Source organism: Mus pahari, chromosome 1, assembly GCF_900095145.1.
Source record: "Mus pahari chromosome 1, PAHARI_EIJ_v1.1, whole genome shotgun sequence".
Classification (NCBI taxonomy): Eukaryota; Metazoa; Chordata; class Mammalia; order Rodentia; family Muridae; genus Mus; species Mus pahari.
In genome coordinates, this window is record NC_034590.1 from 136,809,226 (window position 1) to 136,826,496 (window position 17,271).

At 45.8% G+C, this 17,271-nt stretch overlaps 1 protein-coding gene across 2 annotated transcripts in view; it reads left to right on the plus strand.

Moving 5' to 3' along the window:
* Dock8 (dedicator of cytokinesis 8) overlaps positions 1 to 17,271 on the plus strand; it is a 203,482-nt gene that overhangs the window by 124,008 nt on the left and 62,203 nt on the right. For both annotated transcript variants that reach the window (XM_021221815.2, XM_029531370.1), the window contains exons 16-23: positions 733 to 803; positions 1,710 to 1,848; positions 2,429 to 2,530; positions 5,874 to 5,969; positions 6,281 to 6,515; positions 8,583 to 8,747; positions 9,825 to 9,997; positions 15,164 to 15,259. In XM_021221815.2, the coding sequence (XP_021077474.2) occupies positions 733 to 803; positions 1,710 to 1,848; positions 2,429 to 2,530; positions 5,874 to 5,969; positions 6,281 to 6,515; positions 8,583 to 8,747; positions 9,825 to 9,997; positions 15,164 to 15,259 (1,077 nt within the window). The remainder of the gene's footprint in view (positions 1 to 732; positions 804 to 1,709; positions 1,849 to 2,428; positions 2,531 to 5,873; positions 5,970 to 6,280; positions 6,516 to 8,582; positions 8,748 to 9,824; positions 9,998 to 15,163; positions 15,260 to 17,271) is intronic.

Sequence of the window (17,271 nt, forward strand, 5' to 3'; positions counted from 1 at the left end):
GAGAGGGAGAGGTTTGGGCTTTCTCCCTCACATCCTTTTCTGGTGGAAGTCATTTCTTCCTCCCCTGTGTATTTACTTTCTAGAAAGTCCGCCCTCTCTCCCACCTCTTCGCTGATGCAAGGTGATCTCTTGCAACAGTGGCGGGAAAAGCGGAAGAGAGGATGCTTGGAAGGAGAGTGGTCTAGAGGACTCGCCTAGTCCCCTCTGCCCTAGCCCTGGCAGGCCACCACTCAGGCTTCCAAGTGTGTGTGTGCACATCAGCCAAGGGACAGTGGTGGTAAATGTAAGCCAGTTCTCCACTCACCAAGCCCTGGGCCAGGTCTGTGGTTGCTGCAAGTTCACTAGACAGATCATGTACCATCAGGGCTGCAGCAGACTCCATGAGCTTTCTGCACACGGGTGGCCAGGGCAGTGGAGACTACAATCACCCACATGGCTAAGTCCTTGTCCTGGAGAGGAAAAGATGCTGGTGTCTCACTGGGGACAAATGAATGTAAAGAGACCTCTGGCTTTCCAATCTCACAAGCCTGTGCCTTTGGTCACTCATTATCCCCTTAAAACCTCAGTTTATCCTTCATCCCACTTCTGGTCCATATGGTTGGGCCAGTGATAGGACTTAGCCTTAACTTATAAACTACAGCTCTGCGAGAGCAGTGTCCTGTTGGTGTGGTAGCACATGTTCATAGAGCCCCAAATCCCTCTTAACTTGGTTCCTTCCATGTTGACAAACAGGTCATCTTTGGGAAGTCCAGTGGGCCTGAATTTCTGCAGGAAGTGTACACAGCTATTACATACCATAATAAGTAAGTATATTTCAGACTCCTGAACATATACTACAGCCATTTCCATATCCCCTAGGTTTTTGGTTTTTAACTCCACAAGTGCTTTTTCCAACAGTTTTTGCAACCTGGCAACAGAGCAGAGGATTTTACGCCTGTTCTGTGTTGCTAATGCATAATTTTTATAAATGACTAAGGCTTTGATAGGAAATATCTGTCTAATATAATTCTGACTATTTACAAAATGATGATAAAGACACTTTTATGCTGTTAAATAAAGAAGAGTATTTTCTCACTTGCTCTGAAATCCAGAGGGCCTGAAACTAAGCCCCTACTCTCTACGGTCATCTTGTCATCTGCCAACCAAAGGAAAAATGGTATATTCAATTACATCAGTAAAGTGAGTCACAGGACTGGCAATCTAACCTCGTTTACATATCACAGGGGAGGAGGGACATCCCTGTGGGTTTCACCCTGACCTGATAACCAGACTCCTAGGGGCTTCCTGTGAACCTTGGCCAAGATTGTCGAGGAGACTAAGTGGGTGATGTTTGAAGCCTCAGCGCAGCCCACTGATGAGGACAGCCACATGCCAGGCTGTTGTTGAAGCCGAGATGGGAAAAAGAGATCATAGCCGTACTCAGACATTCACCCTCTTCAGATTGACTTTTGTTTCTCCATCCTGTGGGGAAAGTCCTTTCTGTCTAACAGAGCCTTGACAGTTAGTTTTCTGTAGGTGGAATGTTTCTCATAGTATCAGCATGGCTTGCAAGGCCTTATGGCAAGGGGCAGGATGACGTGAAATAAAAAGCCCCACAGCCTGCGGGCACAGGGGAGCAAAGGGTCGGCAGGCAGCAGGGGCTCCGTCTCGTACCCAGGGACTCATCCTTTTGCTGAGAGTGACCTGCATACAATGTGCTTCTGATACAGGTCTCCTGACTTTTATGAAGAAGTGAAAATTAAGCTCCCCGCCAAGCTCACGGTGAATCACCACCTCCTCTTCACCTTCTACCACATCAGCTGTCAGCAGAAACAAGGCGCCTCCGGAGAAAGCCTTCTGGGGTACTCGGTAAGTCGCTGTCAACACTCTGCTTCCCCCTGCGGTTGCTGGTGTGTACCAGCCAAGGTCCCTCCAGAGACCGTATGGAGTCTGCTCACTTGCTTCTCTCCTGACTGGAGCTGCCAAATATGTGGTGCATATTACAGCCGAGAGTAGAAACAGCTTTACCTAGAGAATGACGGGCTCCTCCCATGGAAAGCTGGTGGGTGGTAAATCTCTAAAGAGCATTTAAGAAAAGAACCATTACACTATCTGTTCTTTCCAAATTTAATGTAAGTGCTTCACAGGTAGAATTAGCTCTTGGGGGGGGGAGTTTTTTCTTTAAAAACCATGAAAGGTAAATGAACATTGATAATCAGACAGGAGTTGACAGTGGCCATAAAGAAAAAGTGCAGCAAATCATTGACATTACCATCTCAGAAATGCTCAGGGAATTTACAGCTCAGGGAACGTGACAGAAACCGCTGCCAGAAGACCCGGTCAATATCTAATCATTGTTTAGTTTTGTTTGCTGGCTGGGAGCTAGATAAATCGCCCGAGTTGCGTGCAGCCATAAAGCCGTCTCTGCTCTTGACACCATCTGTTTCAGTGGCTGCCGATTCTCTTAAACGAACGTCTTCAAACTGGATCCTACTGTCTGCCTGTTGCCTTGGAAAAACTACCACCCAACTACTCCATACATTCCGCTGAGGTAACCAGCGCTGCCTGGCAGCTGCTTCCGGTCCTGCTGTGGTCTGCAGTCCCTTTCCCACACCCACTTCCCATTCCTGGGGATGTCACTCACTCGGTTCTCCAGGGCTGTCATCTCCAAGCATGCAGTGTTTGCTGAGAGCACGTTGTTCCGACAGGATGGGATGAATATCTTACTCATTTAGACGTCACCACACCAGAATGCTCTGTAGGTGCAACGTGCACCTGAGGCAGTGCTGCATGGAATTATCTGTGCTGCACAGGGTTAGGGTTCTGCAGATGGGGAGGCAGGGTGAGCCCACTTATGACAGACACCATACTTGTCAAGAATCCTTTCATGTTTCCAGGCCTGTATCAGCAGTTCCTCTTGTGGGCCAGTGGTCACAGCCAGGTGGACTGTAAAGATGCCAATGCCAGGGCCAACACCCTTCCTGTCTTGCCTGTCCCTCTTGCTTTTGCAGGCTGTAGCAATACCCCAGTCTAAAGATAGCCAATCCCATGGCTCCTAGCTCCATATCACATTTCTCCACCCATTAGCAGAGGTCTACATCAATGAGTAGTATTTTTAAGCAGATCATCTTATTCATAAATATTTTATCACGTATCTTGAAGATACGACTCTTTCTATCACAATACGATCAGAGGACCTTAAAATTTAACGTGATCCTGAATATCATCCTTTCTCCATTCTGTGACCATCTTCCCAGCTCCCCACCAGAATCATGATTTTATGCTCGTCTGAGTTAGGGCTCAGACCACCTATAGTTCTTCCTTTAATTCTTTGGGTTTTACATTGAAAAGTTTCCAGGACCTCGAATTTAGATAGATCCCCCACTGTCTTTCTCCCCTGCCATTTTCTGATACCCCCAGGCTGGCCCTTTCCCTTTGTTTTAGACTAAAGCTGTTCTGCACCACAGGCTAGCCTAAGGATGGAGTCATTCCAGCTCATCTTTATGTCCTAGGCATACAGTATCTTGCAGTAATCCCTCACAACAGCCTTTGCAGAGCCAAGCAAGGTGGTGCATGCTGTAATCCCAGTCTGAGTGAAGTTGGGGCAGGAAGATCACTGAGTATAAGTCTTAGTGAGCCATTGTTAAAAAGCAAGAACAAGAAAAAACACACACACAAACTGGTTTTCAATTTTTAAGCTCCATCTTCCAATTTGATAGAACTCCTGCCTTTTGTTTTCTTTTGTTTTGTTTTCAAAAGCATGGATAAAACCTGAGTTTGTGTTATTGCTTTGTTGGATTTTTTTAAAATGTTTTTTTAAGACAGGGACTTTAAATATTTATAGCCTAGGCTGTCCACAAATTCACCAAGCAGCCAAGAATGACTATGAACTCCCCTGACCCTCCTGCCTTTGCCTCTCTACAAGTATGCACCGCCATGCCAATCTCAACCTGAGCTTTAAGGAAAATCCGAATCCCAAATAACGATCTCCCACTCTCCAACTGTATGAGCGTGGTCCCACTGCTGGCATGTAATGCAAGACACATGATAAAATGTTTATCCTCTGATTATCAAAGGTGAAATGAAGTCCACATCTGACTATGAAGTGCAGTGGGCATTAACTGAGCTGGTGCTTATCAAGCAGTAAATAGTGTTAAAGTAAATATTCGCTTCTTTTTCATACCTATAGATTCACCCTCATTGCTGTTCACCCCTCTCATTGCTGTTCCCTGTCAGATCCAGCAGTAGCAAGTGGCCAGTGAGATCCTGAATGGGCTAGTTCTGACTCGGAGCTGTCAGTGTAAAATATGAGCTGAATTTCAAAGACTTGGTATTGAAAAAAGCGATTTTTTTATTAATAATTTATATTGACCTGTCATTGAGGAAATAGGCCATACTGTGTTAAATGAGATAGTCTGCTGAAATTGCCCTCCATGTTCTTTAATGTGGCCTCCCTAAAACTTAAAAATTTTGAAGCCAGTGAGGTGGCTCAATGGGTAAGGGTGCTCGCTACCAAGTATGATGACCTGCGTTTGATCTTGACCTCCAGGACCCACAGGGTAGGGGGAGAGAACCAACTCCCTAAAGTTATTCTCAGGCCCCTATGTGTGCATGCATACACACATGCATGTTCTCTCTCTATAGCCCTCTCTCTCCAATGAAAAAGTAATGTTGATTCCCCATTGGGTTTCTATTGAATGTCACTCCTCTAGATCACAAATGTGAACTCCAGTGTCTGCAGGAGTCCAACAAGGCATATAAGTGAGGCTGGTCCTGGTGGAATGTTTCACTCTGGGGTTGTGCACAGGTTTCAAAGACTGTGGCTGCCTCTGCTCCACAGACTGACACCGTGCTGGGAGATCTTCCAGCTCTCAAGTTAGAAATGAGCCTGTTGGGGCTAGAGAGATGGCTCAGCAGTTAAGAGCATTGACTGCTATTCCAGAGGTCCTGAGTTCAATTCTCAGCAATCACATGGTGGCTCACAACCATCTGTAATGGGATCAGATGCCCTCTTCTAGTGTGTCTGAAGACAGCGACAGTGTACTCATAAAAATAAAAAAATAAATAAATCTTTAAAAAAAAAAAAGAAAGAAATGAGCCTGTTATATGAACGTTGCTGGCTTTTAAACATTAACAACCCATTCACAATGGGCCCAATACCCTGTGGGCCAACTAGAGCTCTGTGAGATTGGGTTCCAGCGTGTGCCGTTCGGAGACATCCATCCATCTCTGCCCCCTTGCCTATGCATGCTTCCTGCCACCATGATGAAAGAGGTGCAACGCCCATGCTAGGCTCTCTTTGCTCCGACACCCTCTCATCTCTCTAGAGGAACATAGTACTGTTGGGAGCTCGAGACAGGAGTTGTTTCTAAGGCCTAAGGAGTAGGTATTGGTGGTAAATGAAATGAAGGATGCATAACGAGCAAGTGGGAGCCAAGCAGGACTGCCACTTGGAAACACTTTGCTAAAAGGGAAGTGACTTCTGGCATTCAAGCCCATTCAGATTCCCAGTCTTTGTCCTGATATCCCTGATTGATAGGACGATCACATGATTACATTCGTAACCTCAAAGACCTTCGGTGTTGAATAAGAGGTTAGAGGTAGATCACCAAGCTAACCCTTCCACCATTTGAGCAAATGCTAAGGCCGTGTGTGTGTGTGTGTGTGTGTGTGTGTGTGTGTGTGTGTGTGTGTGTGTATGTATGTGCTTGACTTATCAGTGTGAAAATAACAAGTGTAGACTTTAAACAAAGGCCTCTGACTCCCAAGTCTAGCTATGGAAGTTCTCCATCTGTAGAGCCTTGATATTCCTGACATGTTGCTTGTACTGCTTATTAGCAATTGAAAAGGGAAATCGCATTGCTAATCTTTCTCTTTCTCTCTCTTTAACACAGAAAGTCCCTTTACAGAACCCTCCCATTAAGTGGGCCGAGGGCCATAAGGGGGTATTTAATATTGAAGTGCAAGCTGTTTCTTCCGTTCACACCCAGGTAAGGGACATCAAGGCCTGCCACCGCCGGGTTACCCATCTGCTTTGTGCCCTTTCTTGACAGTGTGATACCTAGTCCACCAACTTCCTACAGCATCAGTGGGAGCCTGGTCTATTGTGTCTTTGACTAATAGTTATCAAAAGGTCCTATTTTGTATACCACATTCTACAAATGAGTCCACTGCCTTCGCTGGAAGCATCTGGGATTTCGACGTCTACTCCAAAGCACGGGCTGAGGGATTGCACCAAGCTCCTGGGTGGATGGTGAACGAATAACAGCTCTTGAGATTCTTCCACCCTCTGCCCTCCCAGGATAACCACCTGGAGAGGTTCTTCACCCTTTGCCACTCCCTGGAGAGCCAGGTGAGCTTCCCCATCCGTGTGCTGGACCAGAAGATCACAGAAAGCACGCTGGAGCATGAGCTGAAACTTAGCATCATCTGCCTCAACTCCTCCCGCCTGGAGCCCCTCGTGCTCTTCCTCCACCTGGTGCTCGATAAACTGTTCCAGCTTTCTGTGCAGCCCATGGTCATTGCTGGCCAAACAGGTAGAGTCCTGTGGGTAGGGAGGAGGCATGGCTAGATCAGGCAGGAGGGCGGGCAAGCAGGCAAGCAGGCAGACAGGCAGGCAGGAAGGCAGGCAGGCAGGCAGGCAAACAGGCAGACAGGCAACAGGCAACAGGCAGGCAGGCAGACAGCTGGCAGGCAGGCAAGCAGCAGACAGGCGGCAGGCAGGCAGGCAGACAGCTGGCAGGCAGGCAGGCAGACAGACAGGCAGCAGGCAGACAGATGCACTTTGCCAAATGAATCGTGGCTATTCACAGACCCACAAACGCTGGGAGCAACTTTTGCAACATTTGACATGAAGACAGGTCCGGTACTGTTTTGTCAGACTCCCTACATGTTTACAAAAAGGAAGAAGGGCTAGAGAGATGACTTAGTCGTTAGAAGCCCTTGCTGCTCTTGCAAAAGACCCAGGTTCAGTTCCCAGAACTTAACGCGGTTCACACTGTGTGCATCTCCAGTTTAAAGGAACCTGATGCCCTCTTTTGACCACCACAGGTACTGCATTGACATGGCACATGTGCATAAATGCAGGCAAAACACTCATACACATCAAAAAAATAAATAAAATAAATATTTCAAAAGTGTTTTTGAAAGAAAATCAGGGGAATAGAGGGGTGAGAAAGAACATTAAGATGGGTTCTTAGGGATGATGAAATGGCTCATCTTCAAGCCTGATTGATGGCATGAATTAGATGCTTGAGGTCCACATGGTAGAAAGAGAGTATTGGCTTCCATACGTTGTCTGAACTCGTGTTGCCCCATGACACACGAACACACACACACACACACACACACACACACACAAATGTTTTTAAATAGGATTTTGTGGGGTAGAGCTGTAGTCCAGGTACTTGGGGTGAGACTTGGGGTTCACTGGCCAGTCATCACAGCCTAACTGACAAGTTCAGGCCTGAATCAAAACAATAAGGTAGAAAACAATTGAGGGAGATCGCTGTCAGCATCTGGCCTCTGAATACACATGCACACAGGAACACACGTACACAAATATGCACGTGAAGACATTGAAGGACTTAGTCTGCAGCCATTCATTTGGAACCTGCTTCTGCTCTGTCTAGTACGATGGAAGGCACAGTATGGGAAGGAGGAGGCACAGATGATTGTGAGAAAGGCACTAGGTCTGGGGAAGGTCTCCAGCCTTCATAGGGAGGCTACATTTACCACCAGGCATAGCTACAAAATGATAGGGTTTGGCTTCCTATCGCCTGTGCAGGAGTCTGAGCATGGAAGGGTGGTCTGACTTTGTGGTCAGTGTAATTTTGTAGCAAGAAGCAAAGAAGCCACTCCAGATGAAGAGGACAGCATGAGAAAGGGAGGAATGAGGGAAGATCACAGAATGGGATGAGCTGATGGCTCCCTCACTAGGACATAGCTGGATCTGAGCAGAAACAGGCACAAAGTTGGCTAAAGCCAAATTATGACGGGCTCAGAGCTCCAGACCAATAAAGTACAGACAGTGTGCGTGGACCTACTGTACAGAATGACATAACCTGTATATGTTTTAAAGATATACCTCGATGAGAATCTGTTGGGGGACAGATTTATGCATTGCTCTCACATCAGTTGGGCATCCTGTTAAGATGCAGATTCGGGTTCAGCTGGTCTGAGGTAGGGCCAGAGGCATAAGCCCAAGGTGATGCTGATAATGTCAGTTTGGAGAAGACACCCAGTTTTCAGCTGAGTTTAGAAAGTAATGGCATAAAGACATGGGCATGCCCTGGCTGTGAGAAACTGTTCTTTGCAGTGGAGAGAAAAAAAAAGATGTAAGCCGGGCATGGTGGTCTATGCTACCATGCCTATAATTCTAGCTGAAGCAGGAGGATTGCAGTGAGTTCTGGGCCAGCTTGAGCTACACAGAGGGAACTTGAGTATGTCTGTGGTGAGCAGATCTGGAATATTGGATCTGGCTGGAACATACCTGCCTCCATGGGCGTTTCTTTTGCCTGGCTAAGGTGGTCAGTGATCGAGACATGCTATTACTAGCCTGAAGAACGTCTACCTCAGTTTCTCTTCTCTTCTTGGCTCCTCAGCAAACTTCTCCCAGTTTGCCTTCGAGTCTGTGGTGGCCATTGCCAGTAGCCTGCACAACAGCAAGGACCTGAGGAAGGACCAGCACGGGAGGAACTGCCTTCTGGCCTCGTATGTGCACTATGTGTTCAGGCTGCCGGAACTGCACAGGGATGCACCCAAGTCAGGTAGTGCTTCCTGGAGCAGTGGCGGGGATGGGGATGGGGATGGGTGGGGTGGGGTGGGGATGGGGATGGGGTGGGGATGAGGGCAGGTATCAGCAGGGTACCGCCTCAGACCACTGCCATGGGATTAAAGGTTCAGTTTTGGTTTTCAGAGTAAAACGTGTATACTTGATAAAATTAAAAGTTTCTAGATGCTTCGCCCTCTCTTCCTCCCTCCCTCCCTCTTTTTTATGTTGTACTTGCTATGTCTGCCTAGTTGGTAACTTCTCAGTGATTACCCCACTGCCAGTTTGTGATCCACTTGAGGGTCTGCTTTGAAAGACGGTGGACTGTCGACTGTAAGATTCTAGAATAGCGACAAAGAAAACAGGACCTATCCCACGGCAGTGACACCATTGAAAGTTCTTAAACTTTTCATTACATAAAAAAGTCCTCATTCCCCGGAACTAAGTTAATAATAATAATCCATTTCACTATTTTTCTTAGTTATTTATGTAGACCATAAACCATAATGCCTGGGTAGCCAGCCTGGTCTGTAAAAATATCTTCAGTAGACTTTTAAAAATTCCACATCCAAATAAATTTGGCACCTTTTAAGTCTCTGCAGTCATATTTTGCATAAATCCGTAGTTTCAATCCAGCTTTTAAACCAGAGTTGGACTCCCACTGAAGTATTGCATGTACCCATCCTCAAAAGATGACTGTGGGTGACTTCTGAACAGCTTTCCTCCAAAACTTACAAGACTTGCATCATTCAAATATTGATCACACAAAAATATTCATGTTTCTCGTTTTCCTTGAGAATTCAGAAACTCTGGCAGCTGGTGACAGACTGGTACCAAGCGTGTGTCTCCAGTCCCCCCCCCCACAGTCCTCCCCACTCCCCACCACCCCCCACTCTGCCCGCTTCACCCAACACTGCCTCCCTGCCCCTCCCAGCTGCAGAATACTGAGGTTTCTTCCCAAGGCCCCCTCTTCCGTTCACATTTCCCCGCCATTCCTCCCTCAGTGGGTCCTTTCTAGAACTCAGTAACTGACTCTGTCCTGTCTGTTGACATGTCTCTGGCTGCTGGGGTACAGGTGGCCCCACCACCGTAGTCCCTGACCCCCGATACCACACATATGGACGCACATCTGCCGCTGCAGTGAGTTCAAAGCTGATGCAGGCCCGTGTGATGAGCAGCAGCAACCCAGACCTGACTGGGACACACTGTGCAGCCGATGAGGAAGTTAAGAACATCATGTCTTCGAAGGTAGGGGCGTGGCAATCCCTGGGGTGGGGTGGGGGGCACTTGTACTCTAGTTTTGCATCTTAGCTGATGTCCACTGTATGCATTTCTGGGTACAGCTTGATATTTTGATATGTAAGTATTTTGTATGTTGAGGGGGTCAGGGTGCTTAGGATGTTTAGCACCACATACAACCATCTTTCCTTGGCGGTAAGATGCCAACATAATCTTTAATAGGGATTTTGAAGTATTTGAGCAGGGGTTTTGACCATTGTTGTTTGGTGTAGTACTGCATTAAACCACGTTGGGGCACTGTTCTCATATTTTTTTTCCTGCTTTCCTAGCACACTGAAGGAACTGTTGGTACCTAAATCTTTTTGTGTTGTTTTAACTTTGGGTTTTTTAACACGGGGGTTTCTTTGTATAGACCTTACTGTCCTGGAACTTGCTCTGTAGACCAGGTTTGGCCTTCAACTCAGAGATCCACCAGCTTCTGCCTCTTGTGCGCTGGGATTACAGTCATGTACCACCACTGCCTGGTTCTTTTAGGTGTTTTGACATAGCATCTCACTCTGTAACCCAGATTAGCCTAAAATTTAGTAGGCAACTCAGACCAACCTTAAACTCACAGCTATTCTCCTGACTCAGCCTCCCGAGTGCTAAGTTTACAATTGTGAGCCACCATGCCTAGCTAGGTACTCAGTTGCCAAATGCTTTTATAAAACACTTATTTAATTTATGTGTAGAAGTGTTTCTGCATGTATGCATGTATGTACATTATGAGCATACCATGTGCCAGAAGATACCAGCAGAGGTGTCGGTTGTGAGCCATTATGTGAATGCTGAGAACCGAACCCAGGTCCTCTGCAAGAACAGCAAGTGTTCTTGAGCATCGCTTCAGCTCTCTGCCTCTGTCAGATGTTTTTATAGTACTTTTCCAGAGTGGATGATATGAACTTTTAAATTAGAACTACTAATGTGGGGGGTGGGTGTTTTGTGCCTTGTTTATATGTTTAATTGTCCATATTCATTGTACATGCAATGGTTTTATAGTTCCAAGTAGACCGAGTGCGTTTACCCTCACCCCTCAATGCCCTCCCCTAGTCCCCTTCCCTTATGCTTTCATTTCGTATGCATTTAAAGGACTCAAGGGTCCATATACAACGTGTGCACCAGAAACGAAAGAACACATGCAATATTTGTCTGTGTCTGGCTTGCTTCACTTAGCATGATGGTCTCCTGGTATACCCATTTCCTAGCAAACGACATAACCTTGCTCTCAGGGGCTGAATAACACTCCATTGCGTGTACATAAAACATCTTCTCTACCTCTTATTTGCTAATAAACACTTAAGATGTTTCCATAGCGTGACTACTGTGAATAGTGATGCAATAAATATGAATGTGCACATGTATCTCCAGTGTGTGACTGAGAGCCTTTCGGTTACCTAGCCACACGTGGTTAGCTGGGTCAGAGGGTAGTATTGTTTCCAGTGTCTGAGCACCCGCCATACTGATTTCCATAAGGATTGGACAATTTACACTCCCAGCAAGGAGTCTGTCCACCTTCACCAGCACTTTATTAACATTCATTTTCTTAACAACTATTCTCTTTTCTGTCTTTATTAATTATCTGAGGATTTTAGACAAGCCCTTTCATGGTATTCACCCCAACTCTTCCAAGGTCTATCTCTCTGCTCACACCAAACTTCATGACTTCATGTCCTTACTTTCTGGTTGTTGTTGTTGTTGTTGTTGTTGTTGTTGTTGTTGATGATGATGATGATTTTCTTTAATAACCCACAGAGTCAAATTTGTGCAGCCCATACATAGATATATGTGTGTATGTATGTGTATGTTTATATATGTATGTGTATGTGTATATATGTGTGTACACACACACACACACACACACACACACACACACTCATGGTCACTCCCAGAAAGAAAACTTAACTCTTGCCCCCAAAGCCATCAACTAACTGTCCATAGCTCCTCATAGAGGAGCTCATGAACCACACCCTTCCTATAACGATGGCTCTCCTCAATGAGGGTGAGGTATAATCAGTGACTGCTTCATTAATGCTTTTATTTTTCTCCTTTTTTCTGGTGGGGGAGGATTTAATGTCCTTGTTCTATATGTGATATTCAGTTTTCCCAGCCCCACCTAAAGAGGCTGTGTTTATCTAGTATGTTTCAGGCTGGCCTTGAACTCCTGACCCACCTGCCTCCACTTCAAGAGTATTGGAGTTGCCTTTTTCTGATGGCTAAAGATCCTGTTTGTGTTTCATGTGTTTCTTGACCAACTATTCATCTTTTGAGAACCATCTGTTCTCTTTATTGACTAGGTAGTTCCATTCTTCCGTATTTAGTGCCCTTAATATATTCTAGATATTAACCCTCTGTCTGTCACAGGCTTCCTGTGGGCTGTCTCTTGTTGCTTCCTTTGCTGTGCAGAAGCTTTTTCTGTTTCAAGCAACCCCGTTCACCAGTTCTTGGGACTCTTTGCTCAGAGCGTTTACTGCCATTTTGAAGTGTTTTCTCTGTCTTACACTAACCATCTTGGAGTTTCTTACGTTAAATTCTTCCTTCCATTTTTAGTTGATGCTCATACACTGTAAGCAATGAGAGATGAGGATCTATTTCCTTACTCTCTATGTGATATCCAGTTTTCCCAGACCGCTTACTGAAGAGGCTGTTTTAATCCCGCGTATGTTACTGGCATCTTTGTCCAGTGTCACATGGCTATGGCTTTGTGAGTTTGATTCTGGCTCTTCTGTCTGTTCTATTGGTAAGGCTTTCTACTGAGATTTTTGTTGTTGTTTGATTTATTGGGATCTTCATTTCCAAACTTCAATTATTATTTTTTTTTATCATTTCTACATTGTTATTGAGTTCTCTTTCCTATCCTGTATTGACTGCCTTCTTTATACAACTGTTTGGTGCTGTCTCCTTAAATCTATTTAGAAATGTACATGTGTTTCCTTAGTGTCATTGATCATTCTTATGAATAGTCTTTTTAAACTCTTCGTCTGGGATCTCATCTTATTTCCTTCCATTGGCATCCATTGCTGTAGAGCTGGTCATTTTTGAAGGGGTCATGCTGCTTTGATTTTTCAAGTCTCAATGTTTCTGCGGTGGGACTTGTACATCTGGGATTGCATAATGGTTGGATTTGTTGATTATTTCATTTGAAATATTCTAATATCCATCCTTCCCACTAGGTTGGAGCTATACCCCAGTGCTTAAATCAGATCCTCAGAGCACATGTTTAGGACACTGAGCATAATCTACAGCAAGGGAAAAAAATGGTCTTTGTGTGATTTGTAGGAACACAAGTGTAAATTGTCTCTTATATAACTAGCTATGCATGGAAGCAAACTGGCTCTATAGTCACAAAACTGGACGCCGTTGCTTGTCTAACTGCAGGTGCTGATCCCATCCCTGTGTAGCATCTCACTGTCCCTTCTCTGGTATATGGGTTTGAGCCTCAGCCAGGAGCAGAACCCTGTGGTGCTTCGTGTTTCCTACATCTATCTTGTCATTGTTTGTCTGGTTTATGGGCCACGCAGTGAGTATGTTAACTAGAGGAGTCTTTCAGTCAGTGGGTACTGGAAGGGACTGTCACTAAGATTTCTCCTGGCGCTCACCCTAGTACCTTTAAGCATTTGCTACTATGTTGGAACAAAGAGCTGTACAGTCCAGTTTATTTTAGACAACATGGTATGAGATGGATGGCCGCCATGGACCAAGGTAGCTAGCTAATGCTGGGCATCTGAGGGATTGTGAGTCGGTGCAAAATGGCTAGCAAGAGATGTCCAGGGAACTTCAAAGTTGGTGACGATGTAACTCTTTTTAGCAGGATGCTACTTTTGTGTCATTCTGTATAAATATGAGCACTTATCTTTTGCCTTTGCTTTCACCAGCCTGCCTGTGTGTGTCTGTCCATAGGCGTGGGGTGTGTGTGTGTGTGTGTCCATAGGCCTGTGTGTGTGTGTGTGTGTGTATCCCCATAGGCCTGTGTGCCTACCTTCATGTGGCCCCTATGCAGGTCTACCTTTGTGCCTGTGCCTGCCTAAGTGTGGCCCGTGTCTGTCACTATGCCTGGGTGCCTGCAGCAGCTGCCTACCACATGGATAAAGTGCATCTTATCTGCCAGTCTCTTCAGCCCTCTGGCCTCCTAGGACTCTCCTCTTCGCCCCACTCCCCCCACCCCCACCCTACCCCACCCTTCCCGTCAAATCTTGGTCCTTGCACACTACGTGTCCACTCCTGGGGGGGGGGGGCAGATGAGCCTCACTCCAGTCTGTGGAGCTTCTTCCACATAGAACTCTGCACAGTTCTAAGTCTTCACAGTGAGCTGTACATGGAAGGGCAGGCCTGTACGGGTCCCCTGCCCCTGACTCCCAGCAGTCTGCTCAAAATGGCTTGTCTCGGTGCATGTCAGCTTCCAAGAAAAGAGAATTTCCCTAGGACCCGTGTGTTGTACAAACCACAAGGTTTCTGGCGGGCTGCACGTGTTCTTGGCGCTATGTCCTACGCTGATTACACTTTTTGAAGCACAGGTGTCCCCTCCTTCTTAAAACTCAACCTCTCCTCTTTGCGGGTGCATATTTGTCTCGCCCCTCATAAATTACCTGGCACTTAAGAGTAAGAGAATTTTCCTGGCTCTCTCTTTATCTTAACCCCAGGTTCCTATTTGCTGGGTTACTCTGCAAGTAGAACACTTCCCAGTCAGAAACACTTCCAGAATGACCTCTGAGCTCTACCCTGTTCTGTTTAATGAGTGGTCTTTCTTTCTTTATCACTTAAGCTAGTGTTTGTTTGTTTGCTTATTTATTTGTCTGTCTGTCTGTCTGTCTGTCTGTCAGCACCCTTGTAGGATGGCCACTCAACAAGCACCCCGCTTTATCCCCTAAGGGAATCCAGTAATCTCCGCTTGGGCTTTACCATCCTCCCAGAGTTGGTTCCGGTGTTTCAACGATACTTAACTCTGCGTTGCTGCACATCAATCTATTAACAGCGACTATCTCAGGAACAAGTGGCATAATTTACTTTCTTTGCTTTGCTTTATATTTATATGTGGCTATTATTTTGGTTCCAGTAGAGAAAAGGCGTAACATATCATCAAAACGAATTCTGAGGTTATGATTTCCGGGAAGCTTCCTCATCGTGGTTTCTATGTTTCAGATTGCTGATCGCAACTGCAGCCGGATGTCTTACTATTGCTCCGGCAATAGTGATGTTCCAGGTTCAACTGCAGCCCCAAGACCAGTCAGCAAAAAGGTAGAGACCAGGGCGGAATGACAGTAATGTCAGCCCAAGAAAGGACTCACTGGTGTCTTCATGTTACAGTTGAAAATAGACACTAAGTGCTTTCTTTCTGTTCCCTGCCCAGCTAACATACACACATCCTTAACAAAAACAAGTGGCAAAATTAATATTATTTCAATACTATATGAAGTAATACGCCTTCTTGACTAAGTGATTTCGGCTGAGACCAAGTGCATTCAGAAACTACCTGAGCCATTCCTCGGGGTTGACCTATAACCAGCCTCATTTCTGATTTCAGAAAACATGCAAAGTAGGGAATTCCTGAAACCAACAAAACTCCTCCCTGGTCAGAACGGTGAGTGTGGTCCAGAGAGAGACATAGGCTATCAAACCAGTTGTCTGTCATGTGTCCTTCTCTGCCAGGCACCCAAGAGGTTGATATCATGATTCCCATTCAGGATCCTTAAAGTGCAGATATACTAACTGTAGTTACACGTGAAGCTGTTTGCAGTCACCGACAGCACAGGAAGATTGTATTACAGACAAGGAGAGCATGAGCCTCCAATGGCTCTCTTTGGCCTGGAGGAGTGAAGGATGGGGAACGGGAGGTGCCCCTGAGCCTGACACTGTAGACTGTGCAGTAATCCAGGCTCTGAATGTCGGCCAGACCTTCCAGGAGTTCACTCTGATAGGGAAAGTGACAGGAACTTGTGGTTAGGTCCAAAACTAACTTGTCACCTACCCTAAAATTTAGCATTAGGCTGTCACAGCCATTGGTCCCAAGTTCTGCTTTCCTTTAAAAACTGTATTATTAAAGACTGAACATGTGACACAATCCTTAACCACCACCACCCCCAGCCCTGGGGAGGCAGAGAGATCTCTGTGAGTTCAAGCCAGCCCAATCTACATAGAGAGTTCTAGAAAACAAGAACTACATAGTGAGCCCTGTCTGAAAATAAAATAAAACACTGAAGAAATCAGCATATTTGCCTAAAGTCCGACTTCCTTAGTGTACATCCTGTTTGGTTTTGCGGTTGGCTTGCCTTGACCCGGAATGACCAGGAGGGAGTTGGTTTTATTTCAGGGGAAAAGTTAGCCAGTGTGTTGCCTTCGTAGCTCAGCCACCAGTTTTGCTACCTGGCTGTCTTCTCTAACCTCTGGAGCAAGGTGTTCCTACGCTAACACTGTCCAGTAAGCAACATAAATTACATTAAGTAGCAGCTTATCCTTGTCTAATCTCTTCCTACCATAAGACTCTGGCAGACAAGCTGACCTATTTCTAGCGGCTAACTCCACAGCTGGTGGAGCATGTCCTTCTTCCCATGGGAGGGTGGAAGGGCAGCATGCTGTCATGGGCCCGGTTGGCAACCAGCGGGGTTAACACTCAACTCCACCCCCCTCCCAGATGGCACAGCCTCACTTAAGACTACATCAGCAAACAGATGTGCTCCCGTGCACTAAGATAACTAAGGTTTAAACTACCCCATAGAGTGAGTGAAGCCAGCCAGTGAGCAGAACTTAACTGCAGAAAGTAGTTGGAACACTATAACATCTGCTCGGAGATTTCTCCATTTGTCTCCTTTCAATTTAGATAAGTGGCCCTCAAGTTAAATGTCTATAAGAGCTAGTAAATTTCGTTGTAAGTACCCCATCCTGTGGATGGTTTGAAAGTTCGTCATGAGCAATCATCATTACCAGCAGTTTTTGCTTTAGAATGACTTTGAAACTTATCTTCCACACAAAGATGTGGAATTTGAGTGTTGAAATAGCTCTCACTCTCCTGGCTGCGGAAAACCCACAGAAGAGTCTGTCTGTGTGTGTTCTAGGCTTTGCACGCGTGTGTAAGATGAGTGAAAGCCAAAGGAATCCTGGCCATTGCTTTTGCCTTTAGTTGGTATGGCACTGTCTTGATTTGCCCAGCACTGAGAGGTCCCCAAGACAAAGAGCATTCCATTTTGAGAGTAGGGAAGTATCAAGCAAACCAAAATGAGTTATTAGTTTTATTTTTGATCCTCAGCTTCTTC